Source organism: Polypterus senegalus, chromosome 8, assembly GCF_016835505.1.
Source record: "Polypterus senegalus isolate Bchr_013 chromosome 8, ASM1683550v1, whole genome shotgun sequence".
NCBI classification, from domain to species: Eukaryota; Metazoa; Chordata; class Cladistia; order Polypteriformes; family Polypteridae; genus Polypterus; species Polypterus senegalus.
Window position 1 is genome coordinate 139,583,365 of NC_053161.1, and position 27,667 is coordinate 139,611,031.

The 27,667-nt window shown below is 35.6% G+C and overlaps 1 protein-coding gene across 2 annotated transcripts in view; it reads left to right on the forward strand.

Annotated features, from left to right (window-relative positions):
* scube1 (signal peptide, CUB domain, EGF-like 1) overlaps positions 1-27,667 on the forward strand; it is a 542,580-nt gene that overhangs the window by 258,523 nt on the left and 256,390 nt on the right. For both annotated transcript variants that reach the window (XM_039761828.1, XM_039761830.1), the window contains exon 6: positions 16,403-16,519. In XM_039761828.1, the coding sequence (XP_039617762.1) occupies positions 16,403-16,519 (117 nt within the window). The remainder of the gene's footprint in view (positions 1-16,402; positions 16,520-27,667) is intronic.

Sequence of the window (27,667 nt, forward strand, 5' to 3'; positions counted from 1 at the left end):
TGGCTATGTTACATATGTATAGATATAGATATAAATGTATGAGAAAATGTTCTTTTTGAGTATATTTTAGTTAGAATCTTCTGGTTTTGAATTTAGGTTAGATAATAAGCTCTTTTCTTAAAACCTTAACAATCTCTTGACCTTACTGTGTTACTGACTCTGGGTATGGCTTACTTGTATTCTATAATTTCTGAAAATAATTCACTTCCACTCACTAAATAAACTTATTCTGTTAGGGTTTTTTTCTTTAAAATCCTGACAGTCACAGTATACATCTAAATCTGACTCAGAAAATGTGAGGCCATAAGAAAAATAGCAGCCCTGCAAAACAACAAGGGCAATATGTTAGCAAAGGTTATCAACCATGGACCCACAAGCTGTACTTGAATTGGGTGCTTTGCAATAGAATATGTGATCTGCTGCTGTCACACCACTGTCACCAGTAATAATTATTAAAGAGCCTCAAATTCCATACCCAGCATGTTACTAGGAGAAACCAAGTGGCTCAAGGGTCTTTCTTAATCATTGGCAACTAATGATTCACTTGAAACCTAGGTCATTTGTAGCAGAAATGCTAAAAGCCGTGTTTATAATTTCACTTTTGTTTGGAAAATTTTGGAACGTGAAGTTTGTAGTTAATAGTAACAGTCACTGTGGTGACATTTTAGAAAGTCAGAAAAGGGTTTAGTTGAACGTTTCATGCTTCTAAGACGAAGTGAATGACATCAAGTAAGGTAAGGGAAACAAATCAGTCAGTCAGTCAATTCCAATCAGTTAATATGTATTAAATTTTACAATTCTTCTGGAAGACTTAGGATCATGTGTTAGCATGTTAATTTCAGTGTTTAACAGGCTTACTAAAGAATCTTAAGGGCTACATGTCAAATAATTATGTAGGGGAAGCCTTGGAGGGAGCCATTAGTCTGGCTCTAAAGAAAAACGGAAGAGAGAGAAAGAAAGACATGTTAGGGTGTATTTGTCTGTACCCCCTCTTGAACTGAGGAAACTGAGAGGAAATCTGTTATAAGCTAAAGTAGTTGTCTCAAGCCCCATACCCTTAATTGGCTAATGTCCTCACTCTCTATTTAAAACAAAGTACAAATCCTAGCAGTAGCTGACTCTGGTGCCATGGAAAATTGGATTAGTTCTGCCTTGATGCACAAGTACAATTTAAACAATAAATTGTACACAACATAACATTAAAATTCAAGCTATGGACTAAAACTTTTTGTTTTATTTACCCACTCCAATGGAAATCATTGCTGGTTGGAAACATCAACAAATTATTACTTTTAAATATTAAGTCAAATTGGCCTAGGGTAATTTTAGAATCCAAAAAACAATTTGGAAGCAAACAAACCATAGGGAACAAGGTTTGTTTTTCAGAAGTCAAATATCCGGGTCCTAGTATAACATGTTTTTCATTTGTGATGCCCGGGATGCCAGCTTGCCTGCAGACTCATCCGTGAACCCTGGACATACAGTAAATAACCATAAACAAAGGATGGACTGGGCAATAAAGGACACATAATAACTAGAGATAGGTGTATAACAGGGCTTATACTTTTATGCAAAACACTGTCAACAATAAATAAAGTGCAGTTCAAAATCCAAACTTCAATAAATAAATACTCCATAAAAAAAAAAAAAATTGAGTGGAGGATAAAATTAAGCAATAAATATTCCCATACATAGGTTAAAATACAGTCGGGATCCATCCATTAATAATCACTCACAAACCTCTGTGTCTCTTTCCAAATCAACTTCTTCTCTGCTCATGCATTACCATCAACTCAGCAAGAGAAAACATCCTTTGGCACAGTCAATGTTTTATCTGTTTCATGTCCCCTCGGCCATCCTTTGGCATCTGTGGGGCCTCTGTGAACCCTGCTCCCTTTCCCCACCGCTATCCCTTAGCATTCTGTGTGACTTTGAGGAGTAGTTGGTAGGTTGACTGTTCCTGCTCTCTGGATGCTCAGCAGGAGCAACACTGCCCCATGACTGCTGTCCTCTCACTCCACCCAGGGTATTGTTCCGGACCAATTGCCTCCTCTTAGCAGCATAGGCTCTACACAATTATGACCCTCCTCACTTTTACTTTTACCTCTGTTTCTTTTCTTTCTCAAATCCCTCTCAAACTCTTTTTCAGGCTCCCCTTTATATTTACGTGAGTGTGGCAATTTATTTATGACCCTCAGAGTGGCGATGAGGAACAGTTGAGCTAATTAATCAGGTAGCTCGCCTCCACACCCGACACCCCATGGCTGCCCATTTTCGAAACCGATTGAACTCCTAAAGCCCAAAATCTACACATCATGATGTACCACCACAGGAGAAATTTATTCCAGTTTTACAAAGTCAAATCATTGGAATTACCCATTTAAAAATATTATGATTGCAATATAGGGATACTAGGTGAAGATTTTATACATTATCAGTTAAGAAAAACACTTTGGAGTATAACATTAAAGAAATTTAGCAAATCGGTTTGTTCTTACATCTAATTGTCGTATAGAAGAGCAACTTTTCTTCATTGAAAACAATGATCCTCTTTGTATGTGTATAATTTATGTGTAAAACAAATAAGATTACTTTTAAAAAAGCTATCTGCCTGCAACTTCATCTCTCTTCAACTAAATTACTAGTTCTGTACTATTTACTAAATTGGATTTTATAGGTTCCATCAGTGAGTGAAAAATAAAAGACTGCTTTTAATACATCATCTGGTTATTCTGAGCAATAGCAGTTTTTTATTTTCTTGTTTTAAAATTTTATTCAAAAAAGAGATGTAATTTCTAGAGATGTATTAGAAGTATGCCTTAGTGTATACAGTCTTGAGACCACCAATAGTTTTCATAAAAAATTAGCAAGACTAAATTATAAATCAGATTGCACAGTGCTTTCAGTTCTTAATAGACATAGCCAAAGTTGAAGCATAAAAGGTCAGTAGATAGTTTATCAGGCGTAACTAGAAATATATAAGTTCAACTTGGCTAACAAACCTGTCTGTTACCCAAAAAGGAGATTGTCTCGCTAAGTCATTTCTTTAGTTTGCAAGAAAATGTGAAGTCTGTTGGGAGTGCAAGGCCATCTTTTATAACATAAAAGCCATGATGTCACAAGTCACGTGTTATGAATTTCTAGGTATTGTTATGGATAACTACTTTTTGAATTTATTTCTCAGTTTTGAATATTATATCAGCTTTTTAATTGTTATTTTGCTTGTTTTACTCACCACCAGTTCATTTATCTTCATTGTTTGCAATGGATTTCAGTTGCTGACATGTCAATACCAGAATTCACATTTAATGACACTAGCTATTTGTTAAGAATGAGCTGTTTTTTTGTTTTTCTTCAGGTTTCTGGATAAAAACCAAAGAAAGCTTGTTGTGTTTAGTGCGTTTGGTTTTCCAACAATGTTTCTGGTTAGTGTATTGGGTTTTGGTATTTAGTTTCATTGATTTTTTTCTGGTTCTGACCTTAGCTCTTTTAAGATTTTGCTTCTCTCTTTTTCTTGCAGTCTTTCATTTTAAAAGTCTCTGCCTTTAATCTAGCAACACAATATGCTAAGTGTACTCTGTGTATAACAACCATGTAGTGGCACAGTTATCAGAGACACAAAATGGCAGCTTCCATGAAAACCAAAAAAGACAAAATGGCCACACATCTAACAAGAAATACATAAAATTGTGACATCCGTGAAAAATCTTACAAAACAGCAATGAAATTCACTGAAAGAATAGTAAAATAATAAGAAAATAAACTTCTTCTTCTTTGGGCTGCTCCCATTAGGGGTTGCCACAGCGGACCATCTTTTTCCATATCTTTCTGTCCTCTCCATCTTGTTCTGTCACACCCATCACCTACATGTCTTCTCTCACCACATCCATAAACTTTCTCTTATGCCTTTCTCTTTTTCTCTTGCCTGGCAGCTCTATGCTTAGCATCCTTCTCCCAATATACCCAGCATCTCTCCTCTGCACATGTTCAAACCAACACAATCTTGCCTCTTTGACGTTATCTTCCAGCCGTCCAACTTGAGCCGACCCTCTAATGTACTCATTTTTAATCCTATCCATCCTCGTCACACCCAATGCAAATCTTAGCATCTTTAACTCTGCCACCTCCAGCTCTGTCTCCTGCTTTCTGGTCAGTGCCACCGTCTCCAACCCATATAACATAGCTGGTCTCAATACCATCCTGTAGACCTTCCCTTTCACTCTTGCTGATACCCGTCTGTCACAAATTACTCCTGACACTCTTCTCCACCCATTCCATCCTGCCTGCCTGCACTCTCTTTTTCACCTCTCTTCCACAATCCCCATTACTCTGTTCTGTTGATCCCAAGTATTTAAATTCATCCGCCTTCGCCAACTCTACTCCCTGCATCCTTACCATACCACTGAACTCCCTCTCATTTATACACATGTATTCTGTCTTGTTCCTATTGATCTTCATTCCTCTCCTCTCTAGATCATATCTCCACCTCTCCAGGGTCTCCTCAATTTGCTCACTACTAGCACTACAGATCACAATGTCATCAGCAAACATAATAGTTAATGGGGACTCCTGTCTAATCTTGTCTGTCAACCTGTCCATCACCATTGCAAATAAGAAAGGGCTCAGAGCCACACTTCTCCACTCCTCAGGCATCCTCTCACTTTCCAAGATTACATTAAACAATCTGGTTAGAAACTCCAATGCCATCTTTCCTAAACACCTCCATGCTTCCACAGGTATGTCATCTGGACCAATTTTCCATTTTTCATCCTCTTCATTGCTGTCCTTACTTCCTCCTTGCTAATCCGTTGCAGTTCCTGATTCACTATCTCCACATCATCCAACCTCTTCTCTCTCTCTCGTTCTCTTCATTCATATGCCACTCAAAGTACTCTTTCCATCTGCTCTGCACACTCTCCTCACTTGTGAGTACGTTTCCATCTTTATTCTTTATTACCCTAACCTGCTGCACATCTTTCCCAGCTCAATCCCTCTGTCTAGCCAATCTGTACAGATCCTTTTCTCCCTTTTTAGTGTCCAACCTCTCATACAACTCATCATACACTTTTTCTTTAGCTTTCACCACCTCTCTCTTCGCCTTGCGCCTTATCTCCTTGTACTCTTGTCTACTTTCGGCATCTCTCTGACTATCCCACTAAGCCAATAAACTAAAATTGAGAAATTACTTGCATATTGCTGGAATATGCATAATGTTCTAATTTTTCCCTTGATATGGAGACACAGATTGCACAAACACATGTAGGACTTTCTCAATTGTCACATTAGAAAACTTTAAATTCCACCAGAGTTATGCCTAGCATGCAAAACATGGCAGAAATAATACAAGGATCTGAAGATAGATGTAATGGGAATCCTAGTCTAATAAGCACACTGTGGTTAAAAGTGAAAGTATTACCAAAACTAGTAAAGAAACCCCAGTACAAAAGATGAAATTATGGTAGAAACTGAAATTCTAAATTCTATAACCTTTATTACACAAAACACACCTAGAAACATTGCTTAAGTCCTTTCTTAATCTTGAGAGATTTTCCGCAATCTAGAATGCTGCATGACACCCAATGTTGGATTATGATGCCTTTCATTTGTTACAACCTACCTAAACCAATCCCCCCTATTAAACTTTTATAGCCTTATGGAATCCAACCTGTAAAATAGCTGTGACTATGAATAAAAATAAATAAATAAAGCTGAAACCACAAAACATAGTTTGAAATAATAATAAGAAAGTTATATAGCAAATAGCCATCCTGAACCTATTCATCAGCAAAGCAGCTACTAGCCCTTGATAGACTCCAGTCCATTTCATCACATAGTACTAACACACACTTCATATTAAGAGATGCATTTTAGGCTGCAATTGCAATATTTACTCTGAAATGCATCCAAATTATTTGTTAAATACACCATAACACATATTTTCATTGAATTTACATGAATTATGTTGAAATTAATTTCTTCAGGTAGGAGCACTCAATTTCTATGTACAAACCCATCTATTATCTGATTCTTTTTAATTGTTTGGTGGGCAATGATTAATTTCTGCATGAACTTCACTAATAGAGATATGATTTGTGCTTTCACAAAACAGATGTGTGGAAAATGAGGCAATAAATACAATATTAAAATGTGCATTATGTTCATCTGCATTGACAAAATTTTGACGGGAGTTCATCATCGGAATTAAAGAGTGTTCACTGAGTTTTTGTTATAGAGAATGTACACTAGGAATTTGTGGGAAAAAGCACCAAAAACTGCAAGAAGAAATGGAAAGAGCAAACTCATAGTCAAATAAGAAAGAGAGGAGTTCCAAAATTTTTAAGCAAGAGAAATTTGCGACAAGACAAAATGCAAGACTGAATCAAAAGTCAAAAAATTATGAATTAGTGTAATCCATCCTAGTGCAGAAATGTAATGATTTACTTCATGAGGTAGAAGTACATAATAAACAAGAATAGCTGTATCAAATATTTGCAATACTAAAACATGTGCTTCAATTTAAATGTTTAAAAGGTTAACATTCTTGATTGTAATCGAAATGTGTTATTCTTCACCCACTAATAGAGGCACATAGTAGGCTAGATGCCTGGTAAAGGATAAAAAATAACATTATATTCGTAATCACTGAACTTAAAATAGTCTAAAATGATACCCCTACATGCTTGTGCTTGAAATTCATCATTTTTAACCTTCTGGGAGTGTCTCTTAGAGGGCTAGGACCACCGGTAAAGAATCAGATGTCAAAAATATCATACTCATAATCAGCAGCCTCCAAATAACATAAAACAACATTCCACATGCCTATATTACTGAGACCCTTTTTTTTAAGTTTTGTGAAAAGGAGTAACTTGTTTTTGTTAGTCCCCCAGTGGTTAGTTGATGTGGTATGCACAATGTCAAACCCTTCTGATCATCTTTCCTAAAGACACTTATTGATTTACTCTTTATCATAAGGGTGTACTTTCCTGGATAAAAAAAACTGTATGTTTGAAAAAAGGTCTAAAAATGAGTTTTTCAAGGCAAGAGGGCTAAAAATAAGGGTAATTCCGAAAAAGCTTAATGTCTTGTATAACTTGATATCAAGGTGACTCAAATACAGGGTGGTCCAGATCTAATTATGCAGATCCAGATCGTCTGGATGACTTTGATTTATGTGGGGACGATTCCAGTTCGGCACAAAGGTGATTCTTCATGCCATCAGTTCACACACTTCTCGATGGTCTGGGATTTTTCGGGTGATTTTCTATGTCATAAACTTAGTATGTTATAGCGTAATGAAAATTGTATAATTAGATCTGGACCACCCTATAGAATTTCATATGTGCAGGTTTTCTTGTACAAGTGAGTCAATAGGCACCAGACAAAAACACTTAAGTGATTTCAAAGTATTCATAAGCAATCCTTATGAACACAACAGGAGAGCTAAGGTCAAGAGCCAAATCAACAAAATGAATTTCTATAATCAAAAAAAGAAAGCAAAAGAAACGCTAGCTAGAAGAGGACTATGTCATATTGCCTTCTTATATAAGTGTGAAATGATGACTCGGCATGTCATGTGACCCTATCCCATGTTACATAAGTGGCAATGGGTAAAGCAACTGTAAACGACATGACTGTGACCATACAAAGATGGACAACAAATGGCAATCACTACCTAAAATAATAAAGATAAAAATAAATGCTTAAAATAATATATTTGTGAATAAAAAACAGACATAAACAATCCAGCTTTAAAAAATAATAGTACTTGTTACAGGCAGGGGCCTCAATAAGCATAAAAGACTAAGAGAAACAAAATGATTAATATAGCCAGTAGTCAAAATCAAATGCTAAATGTCAAAACCAGGCTAATAAGATGTTTCCCACGCCAAAGCAAAATGAGAGCAAAAGTGCAATTTTTTTTCATTTATCCCAAAGCTTAAATACCTGTTGTATTGCATTGCTTTTATAAATAGTAATTTTATAATTATAACTCTGTTCTGCCATTAGTTTGAAAAATAGCAGACCACAATTATAATTAGAAAATGACCAACAACAACAACATTTATTTATATAGCACATTTCATACAAAAAATGTAGCTCAAAGCGCTTTACATAATGAAGAATAGAAGAATAAAAGACGCAGTAAGAAAATAAAATAAGTCAACATTAATTAACATAGAATAAGAGTAAGGTCCAATGGCCAGGGTGGACAGAAAAAACAAAAAAAAAAACTCCAGACGGCTGGAGAAAAAAATAAAATCAGTTGGGATTCCAGACCATAAGACCGCCCAGTCCCCTCTGGGCATTCTACCTAACATAAGTGGAACAGTCCTCTTTGGATTTAGGGTCCTCATGGAAGGACTTGATGATGATGGTCACGTAGACTTCTGGCTTTTAATCCATTCATTATTGTTGGTGAATCATGAAGCTTTGAGTAGGTGGTAGTGGCGCAGGCTGCCACCACAAAGAAACCGGAAAGAGAAACAGAAGAGAGAGTTGGGGTCAGTACGGATTTTAGAGCCACCATGAATAGTTATTATGATGAATTGAACATACAGAGTATCAGGATTAAGTTAAATTGAAGTTATAGAAAGGCCATGTTAAAGTAATGTGTTTTCAGCAGTGTTATAAACTGCTCTACTGTATCAGCCTGGTGAATTCCTATTGGCAGGCTATTCCAGATTTTGGGTGCATAACAGCAGAAGGCCGCCTCACCACTTCTTTTAAGTTTAGCTTTTGGAATTATAAGGAGACACTCATTTGATGAGCTAAGATTACGATTTGGAATATAAGGTGTCAGACATTCCGATATATAAGATGGGGTGAGATTATTTAAGGCTTTATAAACCATAAGCAGAATTTTAAAGTCAATTCTGAACGACACAGGTAACCAGTGTAGTGACATCAAAACTGGAGAAATGTGTTCAGATTTTCTTTTCCTAGTTAGGATTCTAGCAGCTGCGTTCTGCACTCGTTGCAAACGATTTATGTCTTTTTTGGGTGGTCCTGAGAGGAGTGCGTTCCAGTAATCTAAGCGACTGAAAACAAAAGCGTGAGTTAATTTCTCAGCATCTTTCAGTGATATAAGAGGTCTAACTTTTGCTATGTTTCTTTAGTGAGAAAATGCTGTCCTAGTGGTCTGATGAATATGTGATTTAAAATTCAGGTTACAGTCAACAGTTACCCCTAAGTTTTTTACTTCTGTCTTAACTTTTAATCATAATGCATCAAGTTTATTTCTGATAACCTCATTGAATCCATTATTGCCAATCACTAAAATTTCAGTTTTCTCTTTATTTAGCTTGAGAAATTACTATTCATCCATTCAGAAATACCTGTAAGACATTGTGTTAGTGAATCGAGAGAGTCGGAGTCATCAGGTGCTATAGATAAGTACAGCTGTGTGTCATCAGCATAGCTGTGGTAGCTCACGTTGTAACCTGAGATAATCTGACCTAACGGAAGCATGTAGATTGAGAACAGCAGTGGACCCAGGATAGAGCCTTGTGGAACACCATATCGGATATCATGTGTCTTTGAGATTTGATTACCACAACTCACAAAGAATTTTCTCCCTGTCAGGTAGGATTCAAGCCAATTTAAGACACTGCCAGAGAGGCCCACCCATTGACTAAGGCGATTTCAAAGAATATTATGATCAATGGTGTCAAATGCAGCACTCAGATCTAAGAGGATGAGAACAGATAAATGGCCTCTGTCTGCATTCACCCGCAAATCATTTACTACTTTAATGAGTGCAGTTTCTGTGCTGTGATTTGTTCTAAAACCTGACTGAACTTTATCAAGACCAGGGAGATAGCTGTAGGTGGAGAAACCAAGCCAAAAACCTTAAAAGAAAGAGAGAGAATATATCCAAATGGCAACAAATTTAAAAACATATACCAGTTGATTTGTTTGCACCTTCATACTGTCACACCAGTAACATTGTGCACTTCTGGTCATCCTATCATGGCAACCCTGTAACAACCGATAACCAAACTATCCACAAAATGTTTGTACCTGACATTGCAGGAAACTCAAAACAAAATAAAAAGTTAGTGTTAAATGAAGAATTGAAATTAACACCATAAATAACAGTCAGGAACATGACAAAAAATGAATTCTGATTATAATATAATGCTATTGATCATGTGCAACAAACATAATCATCATAAACGAAAAAATTAATCCTAAAAAGATGAAGGATGATGTTGTCATCATAACGGTAAAAATAAACAATAAGAAAAAACAAAAAATTAATTCAAACTGAAAAAGAAGATATGCAAAAATGATTCCCAGGCTGTCAAAAACAAGAATCATGACAGATTTTAACAGCGATGAGGAGACAAAAATCCAAAAAAACGCAATGTTTTGTTAAAGCCCAGACAAACCTAAACACTAACCTGAAAAAAGGAGCTAATTACAGGGGACATACTGTATGGTCAGCTCTGCTGCTAACCTGTTCCTGCCTGGGTAGATATGAGTAGCTGTCTAAACATAGTCTAGATACAAGAGAACTAAAATAAACACCACTATGGCAAAATAACGAAAAGGCAACAACCTTAAACAACAAACAGTGGCATGAAATTGCTCAGTGTGCTCAAAATACTAAAGAAATGTATGTGTAAAAACACAGGCACATGAAAAAATATCCTCACGTTCAAAGCTACAGAGTCTGGCAACTTCAAAAACTCAGGACAGCTGACACACCATACCATTAAGCAATTTTCTTCATAAAGTGAAGGAAAAATCCCCTACAGTCATTTTGGGATCTGTGGGGAAATGTCAGCCTATCAGTGCAACAATAAATAACAATAAAAAAATAAAAAAAATTTAAAATAAGCAAAGTAAATAACACAGGGCACCAAAACAGCACAAAGATGAATTCTTACCCTGAAAATGTTTAGTTTTGCCAATAGTAACAAGCAGAATATCATCTTGCTGCTAAAATCTGTCTTTATGTCTTCTACTATTCATAGAGCTTGAGCCCCTAGTAGGATAAAGTTCAAAGGGGGAGACATCCCTAAGAACGGGCTTCACTGCTTTTTGTCTCCATTTGCCCATAAATGCATGTCCAATAAATAAACAGGGCTGTTTATAGAATCAAAAACAACAAATATGTTCTTTCAGTTCTTGTCCATAACTTGATTATGGTATGCATATATAGAGGTGGGCAAAACTAGGTTTACAATTGTTTGTGTGGAAAAATACATTCAGGTTATAATTATTATAACAGCTTTAGTAACACAATAGCTTTATTAACTTAATTAACAAAAAAAGGAATGTCACAATGGCACAGTGCACTTAGGTTCAATGTTGTGAATGCTCAAATTGACAGCCTTCATTATTTACACATTCTTCAAGTCTACTTGCTAATAATATTAATAAGAAGAAGCAAATAAGAACACAAATATTACATATAAATAATATAATTAATCACTTGTTTTTTAAGTAAAATGTTTTTTAATAAAATGACCAACCCATTTATTTTCTGAGCTTGCTTAATACATGAAAGGGGCATGGACAAGTTGCAGTCTATGCCTGTAGCATTAGGAAAATAGACACGAACCCTGAAATGGATCTCAACTTACTGTGCAGAACTTGAGAAACACTCACACTGGGCCAATTTAGTGCTGCCAATCTAATGATGTGTCTTTGGGTTGTGAAAGGAAGCTGGAGTACCCACAGAAATCCAACCAAGGAACAAGTACAGCATGTAAACTCCACACATTTCTGACTGGAATCCAAGCCCAGGTCCATAGAGATATAAGGCATTAATACAGAATATTGTGTTATAATGTTATCACATAAAATTTGGAATTGTCCAGTCCGATATTATCTCATTATCAAACATAATTATTCTGACTAAGAAGAGTCCTCCTGTGGAGCTTCTGAACATGAAGGTGACATTGCCAGAGTGACTAGTATCTGTTTTTCCGTCTGTGAATATTGTTAGGCAACTGTTTTTGCTTTTTCCCTTGTACATTCCTTGTACTTCCCTCGTTATATTTGACTGCATACAGTTTTGTTTTGTATTAGTTTTACTTGATTTTAACAAATGCAGCTATATTAGTACAGACCATAAAATAGAATGAAGAACTGATTTGGTTTAGTTTGATTTTGTACCCATTTGCCTTTTGTGAAAAATTAAAGTAATTTATTTTTTCTTATTATTGTTTCCCTGTTTCTTTTACATATGTAAATGTGTCAGCTCTTTTTTAAAAGAGGTTGGCCAGGCAATAAGATGGTGTCATGGTTAATGTTGCTGCCTCACAATTACTGGGAGCTGGGATCAGTTCCCAAATCAATTACCATTTGCATGGGCTTTGTAAGCTCTCCCTGTGTCCATATGGATTTTCTCTGGGTAATATGTTTTTCTGACACAACTCTGAGATGTGGGTAGTAGTGCAACTGAACTGTCCAGGTATGACTGAGTGTAGTTGTGTGTTGAGTATAGGCACCCTAAATCCTATCCACTTAATTCTTTTAAAATAACATCAATTCTCGTTTTGAAATTCCATAAAGTTCTACTGTTTATCACGGTAGACTTGGTAACTTATTCTAAGCATCTATGGTTCTCTGAGTGAAGAAAGACTTCCTAATGTTTGGACGAAATTTACCAGTTCTTGATGAACTCTTTCTAAAGTAATAGTCTTGATCCACTGTATTAATTCCCTTCATTATTTTAAACACTTCAATCATGTCTGCACTTAATCTTTTTTTGCTTAAAATTAAAAGGCTAATCCTTTTTAATATTCTCTCGTAATTCATCCCCTGTAGCCCCGGAATCAGTTTCTATTCTCAAGCGTTTTTTTAGTGCTGCTATGTCCTTTTTGTAACCTGGATACCAAAACAACACACAGTACTCCAGATGAGGCCTCACCAGTGTATTATAAAGCTTTAGCACAATCTACTTGGACTTGTACTCCACGCAGCAAGGTGCTATATAACCTAACAATTCTGTTAGCCTTCTCAATGGCTTCTGAGCACTGTCTGGCAATTAATAACATCCAATCTCTCTCTCATGCGGCTGGAGTGGTGTCTCTGAGGCTTGGGATTTGTGCCAGCAATCAGAAGTTTGCCGGTTGAAGTCCTGCAAATGCCAGAAGTGACTCTACTCCTTTTTTGCCGTTGAGCAAGGCATTGACCTGCAATTGCTTGGTCCTGGGTATGACATTAATTTGCAAGCAGATCCACCAACTTGCAGAGAAAACCTGGGGGTAGGTGGCAGGAATGGCACCCCAACTATTGTAAAAAAAACCTCACATTGTTCCTGTGTGGTGCTGAGGTGTCACCTGCTGCATTTGGGTCCCAATAAAGGTGGCTCGTCATGTGGTGGCTGTGGCAATGTGATATCAGTACGTACTTCCAGCCTCTCTCATAAGGTGTACGTTTCATTTTCAGACCTCCCATTGTGTATTCAAATCTAACATTTTTACTTCCCACATTTAATACTTTACATTTACTGACATTAAATTTCATCTGCCACAAATCTGCCCAGATCCGTATGCTGTCCAAGTCCCTCTATAATGATTCAATGGATTCTAGGTTATCTATCAGACCACATAGATTGGTATCATCTGCAAATTTAAACTTACTGTTTACTTGAATTACTGGTCAGCTGCAAACTTACTTACTATTAACATTAATTAGCATATCTTTTACTGATGATGATGTTGTCATTTTCTGACCACAACTGGAAATTATATTTTTAATTACTACAGATTTAACTGACAATCTGTCAACTAACCCATTATAGTTAATAAGTTCCTTTTTTTCCAAAATTTCCATTTTAATTGAAACAAAGGAATCCTCTGAACTATCTGGTGTAGCATGTAAAGAACAGGTAAAATTTCTTTAATAATCTCATTAATTTCATGTAAAAATAAATTGCAATCACAATCTCAAAAATTGATGATGAATATTTCAGTGCTCGACAAAAACCACCTTCTTTACAAACATACAGTAATGTAGTTTATTGACCACGAAAGAAATTGTGTATCTCCTAAGCGTGTTAGTCTTTTTATGCATGTGAAAAAAAAGTTAATAAGAGGCTATGCTATAGAATACATAAAAATACTTAAGAAAAAATTTACAATAAGGGTGTGCTGCTACACAAAAATGAAACTCATGCTTGAACCACTCTATTTAAAATGTAAAAAAATGTTTTTATTTCCAATAAATCTCTACAGCTGACTGTCAAATAAACTTTGGAGAAGCTGTCAGCAATGCTACATGCCTTTCTAGAGGTTTTTCCTAACACTGGCAGCTAATCCACTATTCTGTGGAAATCTTTTAGTGTTATTAGATTTGTCAATCAGTAAATCACTAAGCCCTAGTCTCTATCATAAGAAAGTAGGCTCTTTGTAACAGAGATTGCACCTACTGCAGGTTGAAGTTCCTCATTCTTGCCCAACTAGAAATAATCTAACCTGCTTTCTTGTGGGTTGTCATTATATGTTGTCTTCCCAGGTAATATGACTTGACGTATCCAATTTGGACCTCACTGGACAGGTCATTTTTCTTTAGACCTGCGATTTCTGGGCATGTCTTGGCCTCACTGCTTTCTGGATCTTAGCTGATGAACGATTAAAACATGTTCTGAGGCGTGAGGTGTTCCTTGGTTGTTTGACATACTTGTGAGTTCTAATGAGATCACAGAGATGATTTAACGTAATCTATGCAAAGCTAATTATAGATCTTTGAGGGATAGTGTTGTACTAGGTATTATCGACTGGCCGTGTGTTGATCTTACATTATCTAGGAGAATTAACGGTTTAAATGAACGTCCCCAAAGAACTTCTATTGGATCACATTCCCATATCTGTTTGTAGCAGATTACAATTTAGATCTGGAAAACCTTGCATGCATCCTTACAAAGACTGTTTAGTGATAACATTATTGCAATATAGTACAGTATCACTGTGGTGGCATTATTGTGACACTAACTGGTGCTTGGAAAATGTCCTGGCAAATAGTTAATTTGAATTAACAGCTTGGAGTGTCATAGAAATATTTAAATGTTTTAAAGGTGACAATCCATTTATGTAACTGAGAGCCTTTGGTTTTGATTTTCCAAGTGCATCAATGACAACTGTAAGCTGAGACGAAGATCTAAATATGCTACTTTTCCAAACACTAGTTTAATTGGTTCCATATAATAATCAATGTATACTCACTTATTACTACATAATGTTTAAAATTCTGCATTGCTATCATAAGACAAAAAATCAATTGCTAGAAGCTAAATTTCTGTCTCAAATTATCCCATTGCTGTACTTACATTATGGTCTAATTATGAGTTTTATAAGATTTTCTATTATGTTTGGTGTTATGAAATTATAACACTTCAAAATAACAAAGAAGAAATATATTTTTAAAGAATGATAGATTTATTAGAACTTTCTGGAAAGGAATGATCCCATTTATGCCATGTAATGATCTATGTATATACCTTTGTTCATTTATTTGTTTTCTGAATGCTTCTATAACAATGCATGGTCATGGAATCACTAGAGTCAAATCTTGTGCCATTAGATAGAAGGCAGTTACCAGCCCTGGATGGAGAACACGTTCATCCCTGAAGACACTAAAATGCACACCCACATTCAGTCAGGTTGAAGTATTTAGGGTTGTCAGTCAGCCTGACACTTACTGTATATCTTTAAGATGTAGGATGAATCCAGAGTTCCCAGTGGAAATTAATATGAATGCAGAGATAATATGCAAACTCTAAAAAATTAAAGACGACATTCAGAATGACTGGGCCAAAATTTTAATCTATAAGTTTTGAAGTGTAAGGCAGCAGCATTAACCTAATTTTATAAAGTGTGGCACACAACGAAATGTTTACCTGTACTACATTGCTGTGACGTGGGTTCAGTTCATGGCATGGTCACTGTCAGAACTGAGTTTACATGTTATTGCATTTCCAGATGTTCTCATTTCTCTCAGCATCCCAGGAAATGTGCATATTAGGTTAACAGGCAGCTCTAAATAAGCGGGTATGTTTGAATGTGCCCTGAAATGGAGTAGTGTTCACATCTATGGTTTCTTCCTGCCTTGTACTGAATGTTCCTGTAATGCTCCTATAATGTGCTTCGACTCCCTGTAGCCATGTAATGAATACAATTCTTTCCAAAATGAATAGATAGACTTATATTAAAGTAATTATGTCAGTGAAATGGAACACATAGTTTAAAAATTGATTTTGTGTTAACTGCTCTCCACTATATATCAATAGAAAGTGATTTATAAATATTGTTTATTTAATTTTATCAGTTTTTAAATTAATGATGAACATTTAAAGGGTTTTCTGTGATTCAATTTTATTTTTTGGTGCCTAATGCAGGGATTAAAATTTACTTTTTTGTATACCTTACATTTTTCTGTATGCAATTAGTAACCTGTAACTATGGGAATGGAGGCTGTCAGCACACATGCGATGACACTGACAATGGCCCGGTTTGCGGCTGTCATCAGAAGTACGCTTTGCACTCTGACAGTAAAACGTGCATTGGTAAGTAAACAAAAGTATTTTTTTTTCATATTCTAAATTTGACTGTAGAAATGTGGGATTGGTAAGTAAACATCACTATTGTTGTTTATTATACTCTGTAAAAATTTAGCTCACTTGTTATATGGAGAAGTATAGAGAAGGCCAGAAGGAGCTGCATTGTGTCTTTGTGAAACTGGAGTAAACATATGACAGGGTGCCTCGAGAGGAGCTGTGTTATTGTATGAGGAAGTCGGGAATGGCAGAGAAGTACATAAGAGTTGTACAGGATATGTACGAGGGAAGTGTGACTGTGGTGAGGTCTGCGGTAGGCATGACGGATGCATTCAAAGTGGAGGTGGGATTACATCAGGGATCAACTCTGAACCCTTTATTATTTGCAATGGTGATGGACAGGTTGTCAGACAAGATTAGACAGGAGTCCCCGTGGACTATGATGTTTGCTGATGGCATTGTGATCTGTAGCGATAGTAGGGAGCAGGTTGAGAAGACCCTGGAGAGGTGGAGATATTCTCTAGAGAGGAGAGGAATGAAGGTCAGTAGGAACAAGACAGAATACATGTGTGTAAATGATAGGGAGGTCAGTGGAATGGTGAGGATGCAGGGAGTAGAGTTAGCGAAGGTGGATGAGTTTAAATACTTGGGATCAACAATACAGAGTAAAGGAGATTGTGGAAGAGAGGTGAAAAAGAGAGTGCAGGCAGGGTGGAATGGGTGGAGAAGAGTGTCCGGAGTGATTTGTGACAGATGGATATCAGCAAGAGTGAAAGGGATGGTCTACAGGACGGTATGGTATATGGGTTGGAGATGGTGGCACTGACCAGAAAGCAGGAGACAGAGCTGGAGGTAGCAGAGTTAAAGATGCTAAGATTTACACTGGGTGTGATGAGGATGGATAGGATTAGAAATCAGTACATTAGAGGGTCGGCTTAAGTTGGATGGTTGGGAGACAAAGTCAGAGAGGTATGATTGCGTTGGTTTGGACACGTGCAGAGGAGAGATGCTGAGTATATTGGGAGAAGGATGCTAAGGATAGAGCTGTCAGGCTCAGAGGAAAAGAGGAAAGCCTAAGCAAAGGTTTATGGATGTGGTGATAGAGGACATGCAGGTGATGGGTGTGACAGAACAAGATGCAGAGGACAGAAAGATATGGAAGAAGATGATCCACTGTGGCGACCCCTAACAGGAGCAGCTGAAAGAAGAAGAAGAAAAGAAAATAGCTAGAATTTCTTTCAGGGTTTTGTCTACTGCAGATGAATACATTTGCATAAATTTAGAATCATTTATAGCATTTTGAAAGAACTGTGTAGAATGAACACAGATAATAGTAAGGAATAAAAGCCCCTATGGCTTTATAAGCTCCTGGTAGACAGTTTGTATGCTCTTGCTCATAATCTTATTGTTCATGAGGGTCTTCAAGCTCTATATCTTTCCCTACTTTAAAAATATATCTCCTTCCTTCCCTGTTTACTTTCTTCATCCCTCATTAGACCACAGATCTAAGTTACTATTTGGACTGTGGTGGAGTCAGGGTGAAGATTTATGATCTCAATTATAAAGGAAAAGTTTCAATTCTGTGTAGAGAAGACAGGCAAAAAGTTTCACATTTTCCTGTGTCCCCTTGAACTTGTGGCATTTTACAGTGTGTTAGGGAACAGACTTCTGTACTAGTTTAAAAAAAAAGGTTAGGCTTTGTTTTATTTTTAGATATTTTTAGATTATTAACGGAATAATAAAAAATAATACCTTAAAGAGAAAATCCTGGTTGCTAGAACTGTTTCAAAAACCCCAGGATCTGAACAGTTTTCCCTCTTCATTTGAAATTTCCATTCAGAAGAGCATGCATGCATGTTATTAATTCAGATATGTTTATAGAGAAACATGGTCGGTGGTTGGAACATTGAGCAAAACTGCCCAGCCATGTTGTTCAAATGGATAAGCTGTGTTGCTGAGTCTTTACACGTAGCTTACCAAACGTGTAAGACAGAATAAATAATTTATGCAGGTAGTTAATATAATTTTGGTCTTGTTTATAACCAATTTATTTATACAGTTTATAATAGTATATAATACTGTATATCCCTACTAAATATATCAAAAATTCAAGGTTGTAGGATAACAATAGAACATTATATAAGTTATCAGTGACTCTTGTTCATATAATTCTATAATGTCTTTTGTGTTCTGTGGAACACGTATAGGGCCTTGTGATGTATATTTCCCTTCTTTAAAATCATATGCAAGGTAACAGTCAGCTTTAAATCATTAACTAAAAAAAGTTGCTGCCAGTGATGCACTTCCCATTTCCAAAACTTAGTATACATATAGCAAATATTTCAGGAGCATTTTAAGAAAGTATGGAGTGTATGTGAAGAAATTCTGTACTGAACACAGTATTCTGGAATCTGTCTGTTAGGTTGTTTATCTATTGAATGTATTGATCTCTACCATTCTTCCACATGGAGATTATAAATGGACTGTACTTTTCTGTCCTCATCTTCCCAAAGAGAAAAATATATAAGCTTCCACCATGTGAAAAAGTAAGTACACCTATGATTTTTTTTAGCATATGTGGTCAATATGAGATTTGGTCTTCATTTCAATGGTATGCTTATATAAAAGTAATGTAATGAATTTTCAATAGTTCACTGCATAAAAAGTGAACACATATACAATTCATGTCTTTGGAAAAAGAAACAACCTCAAGTAATAATTTTCAATAACTGTCTACCAGACTCTGATATCACCTGGGAGAACATTTTTTTCCTCTTCCTCTGTGCAGAATTCTTTCAGTTATAAGATGTTTAGGGGATGTTTTCAATTCATAGCCCGTTTTCAATCCCCTCCACAGCATCTTGATTTGATTCAGATTTGGACTTTGACTTGGACATTCCAGAATCTTCCATTTCTTTCTTTTCAATCATCATGTGTTTAGAGTCATTTTCATGTTGCAAGATCCACTTCTAGTTGAATTTCATTCATCTGACGAAAGGTCTCATATTATCATTAAGCAGTCTCTGCCTACAATGAAGAAATCATAGTAGATTCTATGATGGTGAACAGCAAGACCCTGATGCTGCAAAGCATCTCCAAACCAGAATGCTTTCAGCAACATGATTTGCAATTTCTTCTGTCTTTCAGGCACTGAAGCCAAAAATCTCTGTCTGAGTTGTCTGTCCAGAGATTATTGTTCAAGAAGTTCAGGCCTTTGCCTAGGTGTTCATGGGCAAACTTTAGTCTTGCTTAGTTCTTTCAGGACAGTTTCCTCCTGCTACAACTTCCACATAAATTTAAATGTGCATCTGATTTATTATGGTAGACTCATGCATTTTGCCAACAACGGTACCAAGATCTACCTGTAAGTCCTGCAATGAAATTCTGGGATTTTTAGAGACTTCTTTCAGCATCTTGAGTTCTGCCCACAGACTAAACTTGCTAGGATGCCCTGGCTTGGCTGTTTGAAATCTTGTGAATTTGTGGATAATCTCCTGGAAGGTGGAATGATTGATTTCCAGTTGTTTGGAGATCTTTTTAGATCCCTTCCCAGACTTATAGTCATCTAAAACCAGCTTTTTGAAGACCTCAGAGATCTCTTTCGAACTAGACATGGTGATAACGCACACTTCAACAGCCAACTTAAAATCTGAGGTTTAAGTAAGACAGATACCTCCAAGGTCATCTCTAATGATGTTCATTCATTTTCTCCTGATCAGGTACACCAGATTCTAATTTTAGGTATTTGAAGTAGGGATAAATGTACGGGATGACTTACTTATTCCACAGGTGAAACTTATATTTATTTTTTCTTAAATTATATATTGGACCACCAATGTAAATATGTCATGATGTAAGTTATATTATATGAGATTTGTTTACACATACTGTTTAAATGATTTCCAGATCTCGATATGTTCACATATGTTATAAAAAAAACATTTCAAGGGGTATACTTACATTTTCATATAACTATATATTACAACCATGGATGGACCTATATCTTTGGGACCCTAAAGCTTGAACAGTTATTAGCCCCCCATATATTTAGAATATATTTAGAATGAAGCATCTTTAATTTTAACGTTTTGTTTTTGTTTATGGCTAGCCTACATGATACTTATATAAAATTTTCATACAGTAGACATCCAACACTTTCAAGCAATGTGGACTAAAGTTGCTTCTGGGGCCCTGAAGCTTAAGCTTCATAGAAATTATTGCATATCTGCCCCTAACTACAGCAAATAAACATGTATTTTTAATTCTGTCTATGACTTCAGCAAAGTTTTAAATGGTATGCTCTACTGTAGAAAAAGTGTGCATGCATTTAACATAAGGATTTTCTTTGTCATTCTATGCCAATAACATGGTGACAGTTTGGAAAGTGTGACTGCAGGTTCAACTAGCAGTTTCATACAGCTCTATGCTCTTATTGTTTGACTGAAGAATGGTACATAAGAGCCTTTGTTATGTTCTTTTTTATTCTGAGTTTTCTCTTTTTTCATTTCCTAATGAAAAAAGGGCTTCTTCTGTGGTTTTCAATAGTTTGGACTTACATTTATTTAATGCAACACACTTTAAATCTCAAATGAAAAATGGGGGAAACTGGTAACAGTTGAATTCTTTAAAATAAACTGATCATTTGATAGTATGAACAATCGTTCCAATTTTTAAAAAGGGGCTGAATATTAAAAGTGCTTTTAAAGATTATGTTGGGTATAAAGTCATTTTGGCTGAAGCAAACTGCTGCATATAGTAGTTGTTGAATTAGCTAGAGGAGGAGCTGAAAGAAAGTGTGTAAGGCTCTGGGAAGGATTTCTCCATATAACAAGTGTAACTTCTGTTACTGTCTTAAATCAAATGTCCTATAAAACCACACCTTTCTGTTTATTTCCTAAAGTAGTTATTTGGCAGATATAAATCAGTACATTTAAGTGAAAAATATTCAGAAGAAAAAAGTCAAAATGAAAAAATAAATGCTGAATTTTCTCTTTATTTTCTTTGGACTTCAACTACAATAGAACATCTTAAAAATTTAAATTACACTCATAAAAACTGAATAAGCTGTCATATGGAAAAATTCCATTTTTCATGAATTTGTCATGCTTTGAAATATGTTTGTGCAAGGGGAATGATTTCAAATAATTGTTAATATGATCGTGTAACTTAATGACAAAATCTAGGGCCACAGCTGAATAAAAAGCCCATATGGTTTTACATTTCAAAAAGACAAATTAGTGGTCAAAGGTAAGTTATCTGCTGCCGTCCTTCTGTGCTGAGATAAGCTGTTTTACTTGGATGTGATTGTACCTTATTTTATTCTTGAAAAACTGAAATGACTTAAGAATATGTCAGATGCCTTCGTCCATCTTTTATTAAAGAGTGGTGATGATTTACAAAGTGACTTAAATTTCAATTTCTAAATGATGTTGGTGGGTTTTCATAATCAAGCTTGAAAAATGAAGAACTCTTCTTTAATATTTTGAAATTTCAAGATTTGCTAGAATGTTTATTTTCTCGTCTTTCTGTACTTGTAAAGAATATACTTAAAATTATTATGTTTTGCTTTGGATAATTATATTTTTAAAACAGAAAAGAAGGTCAACAGCACTAGACCCTTTTGTCTCAATTTGTTTATTCAATGTGCTTTCTTGTTTTAGTTCTTATAAATTAAATGACACAACTGTATTCTTTTCACCAGCCAGTAGCTGTTATGGACACATAAGGTCCTCATTTTCAAGAAAGGATTGGATTTTTTTTTTTTCTTTGAGACGTTTCTGTTTTTAAAATTATAAAGTGAGCCTTATTCTTTTGCGTCTTTGTTTTGCAGACTATGAAAGATTAATAATTAATTATGGTTTTAATTTCTACTGCTCAAGATTTTTAAATCAGAAATGCTGGCACTGTGGCCCCTTAGTTGCACTGGTGTTGAACTAAAACTGAAAGGCTGTTAATTCAGTCTCTCACTACCAGCTTGCTGTATGACTCCGAGTGAGTAACTTAAAGTAAGTGTTAACCTGAAATTGTATCCACTGGTCATTTAAAAAAAAACAAAAAACTTGTCTTTGTTACAGAAGAATCTTTATTAGTTATATAATAGACCTGATCATTGTATAAGGTGAGTTAATGGACCACAAAAGGATGGCATTAGGTAGCATTGCTACCTCACAGATCCAGCATCCTGGATTTGAACCCTGTTCCCAGTCACTATGTGCAATGCTCACATTCACTTCACGTGTTTGCGAGCTTCACTCCACCTACTCTGGTTTTCTACCACATCCCCAAACACATTCACGTTAAATTAATGTGTGGTTGCAAACTGACCCAGGGTGAGTTTGATTGGGCTTGTCAGTGGGCCCTTTGATGGACTGGCACCCTCTTTAGGACTATTTCTTGCCTTGCCTGTAGTTCTGTTGAAATAGGCTTCAGCCCACTGTGACCCAGAGTTGGATTAGGCAGGTAATTATCCACAAAAACATAAATAATTTCAAAATCCAGCTCCTTCAAATCCATTTTCTTTCTGTAAAATGCAGTAAAACCACTCAGGTTAGGCTTGCCCTTACCAACAATGTTAAGTTTTCCAATTAAAGTCATTTTGACACCAGAAACACATATGTTCTATTTATTCTAATTAAGCACACTTCCACTTATAAGCCCAGCAGTAAATGCAAATAAAAAAGCAAAATGCAACATAAACAGAAAGCATAATTTTGTAGCAAAAAATATATATACTGTATATAGAGGGTTGCTTTACATCCAAATTTCAATCATTATACGTCAGCCACATCCTGAAAGTACCGCTGCTTAATCAAACAGCAGTGTCATTTGAACAGGAGAAATGGTCCATCATATATGATCATCCAAGTCCCACAACAGACACTGAAAGCAGAAAAAACAGTTCACTAATGGTAAATCAAAAACAATTGTCCCTATTAATTAGTGAGTTACTGTAGATAAGATAGTGATATGAAAGATCTTCAGCAGTAGCTAAAAGAAGATTGCTCTGTGGTAAACGAAAACAACGTTCTCTCCACTTGTTAATTTTTGAGTGAAAGATTCACTCCTATCAAAGGTAAATTACCTACTGTTTTGGTGATTTTTCAAAGTAATACACAGCACTACCCCGAAGCAAAATTATTAGGAAGAAAATTCTGCCTTGAAATCATACATAGACTAAAACCATCTCACGTACCTCCATATTAGGATCCTGCACAATATTGGCTTTACATGGTTGAAGGTTTATGGCAATTTACTTTAGAATGGATTCTTCTGGTTTTAAAATATTTAAGTTAAAAATATATATATATAAAATTTTAAGTTTTGGAAATTTTCTCCTTTAACTGTGATCCCTTTAATTGTTAAAATACACAATTAATAGTAGGATGGTCTCCAGTTTCCCCCAGAACAACACAAATTGGCTGGATGTTCAACTCAACATAGATGACCCAGAGTGTTGGCCATTTTCTGCTTCATGATGCACAGTAGTTATAAATCAGCCGTTGAAAGATAACACTCTAAAAAGAACATTTTGTTTGTACCTTCAAATGTTTAACTAAACTATCTGGTGATAAGGAGGTCACTATATTGTCCTAAATTCAACGTCCTCTAACTAAACCTTTACCACTGTAACATATTATTTGTAAAGCCAGTTTTCAGATGGGTGCACTGCTTCTTTCAAAGATGCACCAGAACCTACTCATATTTTTCTGCTTATATAAAAAAGGCCCAGCTTTGATCATGGAAACATCACATTTTAATACACCACCACCACCACTAGCCAACATAATAAACATACAGATTTTTTTTATCATATTCTCATCCTATTATCAGCCAGAATCCCCTGTAACTAGGATTTCCAGCCGTTCAGTGTTTAATATCTATGTTTCTTACCCCAATTCAAATAGATTTTGTTTTTAACTGATTGCTGTTGAATTCAATTGGCAAGGCATACTGTAATGGATTTTTCTGTCTGCTGTGCCTCAGTTGGTGCTCAGATGCTCACCTTTAACTCGATGTCCTTCTCTACTGGCTGCTTTCATCAACAGTCTGTTTCTGGGCTCATGGCTGCTATTAGCTGGATCTTGTTTGAGTGGTAGTCAAGTCTCACTCTACAAAGTCAAAAAGCTTGGCCATTCCTGATACCACCATGCCAGTGGATCAGCTGCTAAGCACCATGCCATGCTCAAAGCCATTTTAATCTTAAGTCTTAAAAATTCTCCCTAACAATTAAACAAACACAAAATCTTTTTTTTTTTTTTTTGCTTTGTGCTGTCAATACTGTCAACCCAAAGGTTACTGTCAATAAATTGACAGGCAGCTGCTTGATAATGACAGATGAACCAAATCAAGTGGCTGCTTGGTATACGCAAGCAATTACACCATTGTGATTTGATTTAAGTAAAAAAAGAATGTAATGTATTTTTATGACTGTGTTTTTGCAAATGTGACACTTACTCTGCAGATATGTCTTCAGTTCATGTGGATGTTGCAAAGGATGAAGGGACAGATGAAGATTTTGGGCTCACTCTCTCTCCTTGTCTCCTCCTCATTTGTGATTTTTTTCAGGTCCAAAGAACATTCATTGCCTGAGAAGAAAGTGCCATTGTTTCTGCTCTCACACAGGAATCCCATTTCTCCTTTTTATGGTCCAAGTCACATTAATTACTGTCTCAGTCTTACTTTTCCATGAAGCTTTGTCCTTTTATCTCTTTTTTCCCCTTCTTTATGCTGTCTGGTGATGGTTACTGATTGCCTGTCTTGTCCATGCATTGATATTTACCATAGAGAAAACAAGACAAAAAAAAAAAAATAGAACGAACTCTTCAATTGCAGCCTGATCTAACTAGAACTGAGTTAGTCTAAAATGTAAAATAAACCAAACTCAGTTAATGTTTTATGCCACAGAAAAAAGAATGAAGCCAAACCACTAACTTCCTTTCTTCCTTTGACTTCCTTTTGTCTCCTGTTTGCGGAGGTCTACATTCTGATTGTCATAGAACAGGAATACAGACCTCCGCAGTGCTGTACTACCATCATAAATTCTGTCTAACCCATTGACATCACACCTTTTGGCCTGTATTTATTGAGTTATTTGCATGATTATGTGCTGTATGTCTTACATGCTGCCATCTTTTCCTTTTACAATGACAAAAATCATGTTAACTTCTTCACCCTTTCTGTCTATTTAGTTTATTGCATTTTTATTTCTTTATCTTTTAATTTTTTTCCGCACAACCACCACTGCTCACTCCATGACCTTCCATCCCTACTGAAAAATTTGACGTATTGATTGCTCTTGTTCTTAGTGTGATGTTGTCAGCTGCCTCCTGCCAAATGCACTTTCCTGCTCTATTCCCACTTCCTGTCCTTACCCCTTCCAAAGAGTTCACTGAACTCCTATGATCTTTTTTAAGAAAGGTTCAAATATAAACCGGATCAATTCTAAATGATTCTCTATACATGCTATAAGGTGTTAGGTTTGTTTTTATCAGCAGTTATCACTATGAGTGAAAAAGTCATTCATTTGGCCAGTACACATGGAGGTTTTGACCGCATTGAAGCAATCTGAAGGAAGATCTAATGAATCAACTCACTTTTTAATTTATACTTCTTCCTTGCAGAGTTATGCTGATTTAAAAAAAAAAAAATTAAACTGAACAATCAGACGATACATACATCCTCCCACATTTTGAACAAGAATTTTGGATTAAACCAAATACGAAATACTGCGAGATCCCATTGATCTAGTTCCAAAACATTTCAAGTTTGGCGCTGTCAAAAAATTCAAGAAGGAAAGAAATTTCAAGCAGAACATAAACTTTAACTATTTAAAGCATATGTGATAAAATCAGCTGATTGACAACAGTCATTGGTAGAGGAGTAGAGTTAAATATACGGGAAATATTTTTCAAACAAAAATTGTGAGAAAATCTGGTTTATATTTGTACTTTTTTCATAAGTATTTCAAAAATGGTTACTTTTGAGATGCACTTGACACAACATAATTTTGGCAGGTGGAAAAATTCATATGGAAAAAAAACAAAAAAAACATTTATAGTCTTTAACCACTAAAGACTAGTCGGTGCCACTTCAGCCTGAATTGTTTGACTCAACATAAGTTCTTAGCGCTTTCATTTTTTGCTGTCATTATTTTGGTCAGGAGCAGGGCATATGATATTTTTGCATTGAAGAGCATAGTATAAAATACAATATTCTCAGTTAGCTCAAAACAGTTTAAAAGAGCAGAGGAAGGTACATTTTCAAAAAAGCTCTTTATAAAAGCAACACTCTTTATATAAAGAAGTGTAAGAATATTTTACAAAAGCTATGCAACACTCTTCAAATACAGAAATAAGTATAAAAATTTTACAAAAGCTATGCAATACTCTTTATAAAAATATATATATATATATATATATATATATATATATATATATATATATATATATATATCTGAGGCTTGGGATCTGCACTGGCAATTGGAAGGTTGCCGGTTCAAATCCCGTAAATGCCAATAGGGACTCTGTTCTGTTGGGCCCTTGAGCAAAGCCCTTAACCTGCAATTGCTGAGCGCTTTGAGTAGTGAGAAAAGCAATATTTAATAATAATAATAATATAATTATTAAGAATTATTATTATTATTATTATCATATACAGAAATAAGTGCCAAAACAGTTACAAAAGCCAAAACACATTTGTTTTTTGACGGTCTACATATTTATACATTAAGTATTTTGAAAACATCTATCACCTCTGCCTAACTATAACTAGATGGCCACAACACATTGTGCCAGCGTAGGGAGTATTTTCTTAACCATATTGTAGTGAAACATGAAGAAAAACAAGGTTTCACTTGTAAGAAAATGTACACTAGAAAATAGCTTGATAGTGGAAAACGGCTTTTAGCATTCCTCTCTTTCTTTTTAAAAGACTTTGTTAGAATTATGGGGTGTTCTTCTGTGGCATCCAAGCTATGCCCTTACTGTAAAGTTGGAGAAAATGCTTCTAAAAATCTGTTGTTTCATTGTCCATATTATTTTAACATTACTACTAATTCGCATGACCGTTTTAACAGTGACCCGGCTTGGGAGCATTGTTTCAAGCATTGAATGTATAGCAAGTTGTGATGTTTTCCATAGGCAAGCAGGCAACCAGCAC